Source organism: Platalea leucorodia, assembly GCF_965183815.1.
Source record: "Platalea leucorodia genome assembly, chromosome: 13".
NCBI lineage: Eukaryota > Metazoa > Chordata > Aves > Pelecaniformes > Threskiornithidae > Platalea > Platalea leucorodia.
Genome location: NC_138835.1, coordinates 16,747,280 through 16,753,430, shown reverse-complemented (window position 1 = coordinate 16,753,430; position 6,151 = coordinate 16,747,280). Strand labels below are relative to the sequence as shown.

Genomic DNA, 6,151 nt, shown 5'->3' with positions numbered 1-6,151 from the left:
CGGGGCCGGGCGGGGCGGGCGGAGCCGCGGCCGCCGCCATGGGGCTGCTCAACTTCACCCGCGACCCGGTGCCGGAGGCGGTGAGCGGCGACATGCACAACCTCAACCAGCTCAGCGCCCAGGTGGGGCCGGGCCGGGCCGGGGGAGGGCGGGGCGCCGCCGCGGGAGCAGCCCCGGCCCCGGAGCCCGCGGGGCCGCCGGCTCCAGGGCAGCCGCAGCCGGCCGGGGCGAGCCGCCACCCGGGGTGCCGGGCCCAGCCGGCCCCGCAGCTCCGGAGCAGCCCCGGTATCGGGCCCAGCAGGCCCCAGAGCGCCGGTGCCGGGCCCCGTCGGGCCTCCAGGCCCCGCAGCCCCGGTACCGGGCCCAGTCAGGCCCCGCAGCCCCGGTGCCGGGCCCAGTCGGGCCTCCAGGCCCCGCAGCCCTGGTGCCGGGCCCAGTCGGGCCTCCAGGCCCCGCAGCCCTGGTGCTGGGCCCAGTCAGGCCCCGCCGTGCCGGTGCCGGGCCCCGTCAGGCCTCCAGGCCCCGCAGCCCCGGTGCCGGGCCCAGTCCGGGCCCCAGTGCCAGGGTCCCTGCCGGGTCTCAGCCTGCTCCAGAAGGGAACCGCGTTTTCTGGTGTCTGAGGCAGGGTTGCGGAGAGTGGCGCCGAGCTCAGCGGCACAGCCCCGCACCTGGCCGGGCGAGCCCCGCGCACCGCGGCAGCTTGTTTTTCAGGCTGCAGGGCGTTCCTGAGGAAGGGGCTCACGCCGTGCCCTGTGTGAGCAGCGGGGTCCTGTCGAGCAGTGGTGTTTCTCGGTGGGACTGCACAGCGTTGGGGTTGTGATTGCCACCCCACCGCCCTCCTGTCCCGGTTGGCGGTGCACGTGTGCCTCCGGGCCGCCGACACACCGGCTGTGCAGCCGCATCCCAGGAGCTGGTTCAGCTTGCGCTGGAGTTAGTGGAATAGCTGAGGCTTTTTGAGCTCAGCTTGGCAGAACCGTGGGTAACAGCCCGGTTACAGGGTTACAGGACTGATGACGAGGGTAGGATGCCATGAGCCACGTGCAGACACAGAGCAGCCGGCCATACCCACGTCATGGCCAGCGCTGGTGCCGGCAGAGGAGGGAGGGAGGGTGGTGGTGCTCTGCCCTACAGGCAGGCTCTCCAGCCCTGCCAGCTGCACGCTCAGAAAACTGAAGGCAGTGAGTAGACCTTTAACCAGTTCTTTTCCTTTCCCGAGTTAGTCTGGTTGCCCCATGGGATTTGTGAAACATGAGAGTAGATGTTTGCGTCTTTTCCCATTCACAGTTTTTGGATTACACAGGATAGAACAGCAGCTTCCGATTAGCCACGAGTCACAAAAGCCCTGTGCAGCGCCAGCTACCAGCTGCTCAAACCCTTTGAGAGTCTCTGAAAAGCATCCGTGAGCAAGCCCCATCCATAGGCATCTTGTAATGCCGAGGACGGGGGTACCCTGCCAGCACGGGAGGTCAAACTCTGGGAGCAATGTACTGGGGGCAGGCGGAGCTGCGTCAAGGTGGAGCACCACCACCTAGTCGTGGCGGTGATGGGGGTGGCGAGGTGCGGAGAAATGAAGCGTGCTGATGCCCCAGTCCGTAACTCTCCTGTTTCTTTACAGCAATTCTCAGCGCTGACTGAGGTGCTCTTCCGCTTTCTAACAGAGCCCAAGGAGGTAAGGCATGCGCAGAACGCGGAGGGGCAGCTGTGAATGCAGCGCTCTGGTGAGAAGCATGCAGAGATAAGATTGTCTCCCTGCTCTTTCTCTTGAGCAGGTAGAAAGGTTTCTGACTCAGCTCTCAGACTTTGCCACCATGAATAAAATCAGCTTGGGCCCCCTGAAAAACATTGTCAAAAGTATTCTTCTGGTACCTAATGGTAAGTGATACATTTGCATATGCTACCCTGAGGCCAAACTACTGCGTCCATTCCTGCATGCTGCTAAAGTGTGTCTTCAGAACTGCAGCGGGCTTGGTTTGCACAATAACTGCTAATGGTAGCTAATAAACGGCTTAGCGTTTAAGAATCAAAAATTCTCCTGTTGAAATACCCCTGTTTGGTTACTCAGGCTTTGCTGTATTCTTTACACCCTGCCTGCACACACATTTCACAGGCTTAACTAAGCTCGCTTAAGTATCTATGCGTTAAATGCAAGCACAACACTGTGACGGCGCTTGGTTTAACTTGTACCTGTAAATCCATTTTTGCCAGACCAGCGCAGCCTTATGTTGGCACCAAGTCTTTGTAGGAACTTCCATCCAAGTGACCCAGTACTGTAATTCCTGCAAGGACAAGCGCTGTTTGGGACAGATAAGACAGTGTACACGCCGCTCTAGAGCGGGCTGCAAACCGGCATAGTTCTAGGCCACGTAAAGGAGACATCTGTCCTTGCAGTCTTGTTTTAGAAAAACGCTTCTGTGTCCAGCAGTTTCACATTCCTAAATAGTGGGGAAGAGGGGCAGGGGGATTCCCCGTGAATACCCCAGACTCCAGCACTTTATGAGATTACTCCGATGGCGTGGCTGCCGTTTGATAATGCACCGCACACCTCCGCTGCACGTTCCTCCCATTGATCCTTCTTGTTACCGATAGTCCCTTGCTGCTGTCCTGTCCTGGGTTCCCCGTAACTTTCTTCACAGCAGTGAAGGCACGCACAACTGTTTCCTGCGTTTGCTCTAGACTTTCGTTCTACTACTTCAAGCCATTTCTTCTGTCCAGGAGTAGCAATGAATAATTTCCTTTCCTACAGCTGTCTTGCGGGTATTTAACGTGGAATCGGCATTTTCTCCCTTCCCGATTCTGGACCAGGTGCATTCGGTCTCATCGTTCCTGGCTGCGTGCACTGGCTCCAATCCCGTTGTACCTCTTCGTTAGCTCTGGGATGCCGCAGCCGGTATCGGAACAGATTAGGGCAGATAACTTTGCCTGTGTGCTGCACAGACAGAAAGCCACGTGGGACTGGCAGTCTCTTTGAATTTATGAGATTCCTGCTCTTGGCTTCAGAGAACAGAATCCTTGTAAACTTCCATGTGCTGCCTTCGCCCCAGAACAAAGGAGGCAGGCGCAGCAGGGGAAAGTGTTATATGCACACGTTCACACCCATAATCCAAAACACAGCAGGTAGGTCAAATTAGGAGCCTGCCAGCCTTAACAGTTCTCCTTTAACAAGCAAAGCTTCTATAGGAGCGAAAGCAGCAACTTCAAAACACAACTGCTGCTGCTGTTCCCATGGCTACCTGCAAGGAAATCTCTCCCTGCTCTCCGGCGCTCCCGTCACCCTGACTTTTAAAGCACTGGGCATCTGCAAAGATACCAGCAGGCACAACTGTATTTCCTATCTTGACGAGCTGTGGTTTGTTTCAAAACACAGCCCCAGAACAGAGGCTTGCTTTCGCAGGGTCTCCCTCCCTGCCTTTATTCGACTCCGTAAAGATTGGTTTGACTCAGTAAAAAGTGACTTTTCTTCTTTGCATTGTTTATTCAGGTGCCCTGAAGAGGAATTTGTCTTCCGAACAAGTCAGAGCAGATTTTATTGCTCTAGGTAGGTCACCTGACTTTCACTAAATAAAAGATAATTAATATTTATCACGTATAGTAATCTCCTCTGGTTTCCCCCACAGGCCTCAGTGAAGAGAAAGCCAGTTACTTTGCAGAACAGGTATTAATATCTTTCTGCTTGTTTCTAAGCTAACAAAATGACAGTCTTTGAGTGGGAACTTGTAAAACCCCGCTGTGATACTGAGATGCGTCAGCGCTTTGGGTATTTTCTTCAAAACCAGCTCAGAATTTTGAACTGAAGATCCTCGGGTAGCTGATAAGGATAACTCTGTCTAATGATACCTCTGGTGTGCCGTGGCCTCCATCTCGCTGGTTCCGCGGTTCCTGCACTTCTCTGCGGCTTTCATTCGATCGCTTTCCTCCTTTGCGTGCTTCGAGCCCCGGGGTCACGCAGTTACGCGAACACGCGACTTTTTGCGCGATATCGTTACACTGAACCGGTGTTACAACAAAAGCGGCGAGTTTCACGTGCAGCAGCGACAAGGCGGGTGGGAATCCTAGCAGGACTCGGACATCTTTGAAAGCCCTCCCGACCGCTTTAGTTTGCCCCTTTACACACCTCCGCTTTGACTTCTGCCATCAGCCTGCCTAGTCTCCAGTTCATGTTGAAATTGCAGGTAACATAACTAGAGGCCTCTCTGAACTGATCGCTTGTGTGTCTTTTGCTCTTGCAGTGGAAGGTGAATTCCCCCACCCTAACACGCCTGGCTGTTGGTCAGACGCTGATGATTAACCAGCTGATAGATATGGAGTGGAAATTTGGAGGTAATAGAGCTAAAACATCAACTGAATGGGTTGGGAAACCCAACAGCAGCTCTCAGCTAAATAACTTTTTATTTCACAGTTTAGCTAACAGATCATCTCCCTTCTCTTCTTTCCGACTCAGTGACTGCTGGGAGCAGCGAACTGGAAAAAGTGGGAAGTATCTTCTTACAGGTAAGTCTCCTACATCAGAGAGTTCAGGTTGTAGCGCGGGTAGGGAACGAGCTGGGACCAGGCACGTGGGAAGCACCGGCTGCGAGAGGAACGAGAGGGAAGCCAGATCTCGTAGGAACAGGCTCTGCAACAGAGCATCTGCCTTGGTCTTTGAGTGCAACTGCCAGCAGATAGCAGGCGCGCTGCTAGTTGTTTCTCTCCTGAAGACACCGCGTATCACAGGAGCGTAGCCCGCTCTGCAAAGCTGTTCAAAAAGCTCGCTCTAGCAAAGGTCACGCTGTCTTGGGGAGGGAGGGGAAACGCGGTCGTTTGTACGGACTTCCAGAGATCCTCCCGGCGCCTAAGGGATCTGGTCCTACTGTGACACTTCCCCAAAGGCCTGTCAAGGGTGTGTGAGCTTGCAGCGCTCCGCCCATCTGGAACTCGCAGCAGGCCCCTGTACTTCTGTCTTTCCATGGTGCTCAGAGTATAGGTCTCTCTGAATTAAAATACCTCTGCTTTTTCTTCCCCCAAGCTGAAGCTGGTGATTAAAAAAGGGAGCCAAATGGAAAACGTGTATATAGGTGAGTTAACAGCTCTGGAAAAGAAGCAAGCGCAAAGCGGAGCGGCAGCACAGAGCTCCCGGGGGGTGCTGGGGGAGCCTTGAGCTCCCGGGGGGTGCTGGGGGAGCCTTGGGCGCGGACCCAGCGCGGGTCCGTGCGAGAGCGTCGCTCGGCTGCTGCCGCTGCTCCTGTCCTGGCCTCTCCCGCCGCGACCGCTCCGGAGGTATTTGGGAGCGCTGACTGGGGGCAGGCTTCACGTCTTTGCCTAAGTAAATACAGATATGCCGTGGAGCCGTGAAAAGCGGCCAGAGCAGCATGGCAGATGAAGAAAGTAAAACGGTTCCCGGGCGTTGGTTGCTGTTGGGAGAATCCTAGCCCGGGATCCCGTGCAGCCCAGCTAGCGTGAAACGGCTGCGAGAGTGCCCGTGTCTAATCCTGCCGGCTTCGGTGAACAGAGTTGCTCTGCGGTAGCACCAGAGTGGCTTTCCCAACGTTGCAAGCGTAACCTGAAATGTAAGACTCGATGCCTCTTTTTTCTGCAGAGTTAACTTTGCCCCAGTTCTACAGTTTTCTGCATGAAATGGAACGGGTCAAGACCAGTCTGGAAAGCTTCAGCTGAAACTGCATGGCCTGACCCGACATCTGTCCAGGATGTTTATTTTCTCCTCGTGGGCCTGCAGAGCCGCTCTTCCCAGCTGACTCCAACACCTTTGTAAGAGAAGACAGGGCTGTGCAACAAGCAGTGGTGTCACGGCCCAGAAGGACTCATCAATCCCGCAGAACCTGACACTGCACGTGTTTCAAAGCAGCTACGAGTCCACTCGTCTCTTCTTTTTTTTTTTTATACTGTTATGAGGAATCGTGGTCAGAAATATGTGGATACTTGTATTAAAACAGCAAAGAAATAAACTCATTCCCATCCTGCCCCATTTGTATCAGAATTTGATTTTTTGAGAAAAAGAGAAACAAGCAATCGTTCTCAAGCTTGGAAGAATTCAGCAGAGCGGACAAGGGAGGCAAGGAGAGCCTCTGACCTGGTGACTCCCTGCCTGCTCGCTTCCGAGCCTCTCCCTTCTCCTGCGTTGAGAAATGGATTGGTTACGTCCTTCCCAGTCCTGCCT

General features: G+C 55.0%; 1 protein-coding gene across 1 annotated transcript; it reads left to right on the top strand.

Annotated features, from left to right (window-relative positions):
- On the top strand, positions 1-5,923 carry COMMD7 (COMM domain containing 7). The gene is made up of 9 exons (XM_082325631.1): positions 1-122; positions 1,616-1,669; positions 1,770-1,872; positions 3,479-3,535; positions 3,615-3,652; positions 4,227-4,317; positions 4,439-4,488; positions 5,003-5,051; positions 5,573-5,923. The coding sequence occupies exons 1-9, from the start codon at positions 39-41 to the stop codon at positions 5,647-5,649; spliced, it is 603 nt and encodes a 200-aa protein (XP_082181757.1). The 5' UTR covers positions 1-38; the 3' UTR covers positions 5,650-5,923.
- The last annotated feature ends 228 nt before the right edge of the window (positions 5,924-6,151 follow it).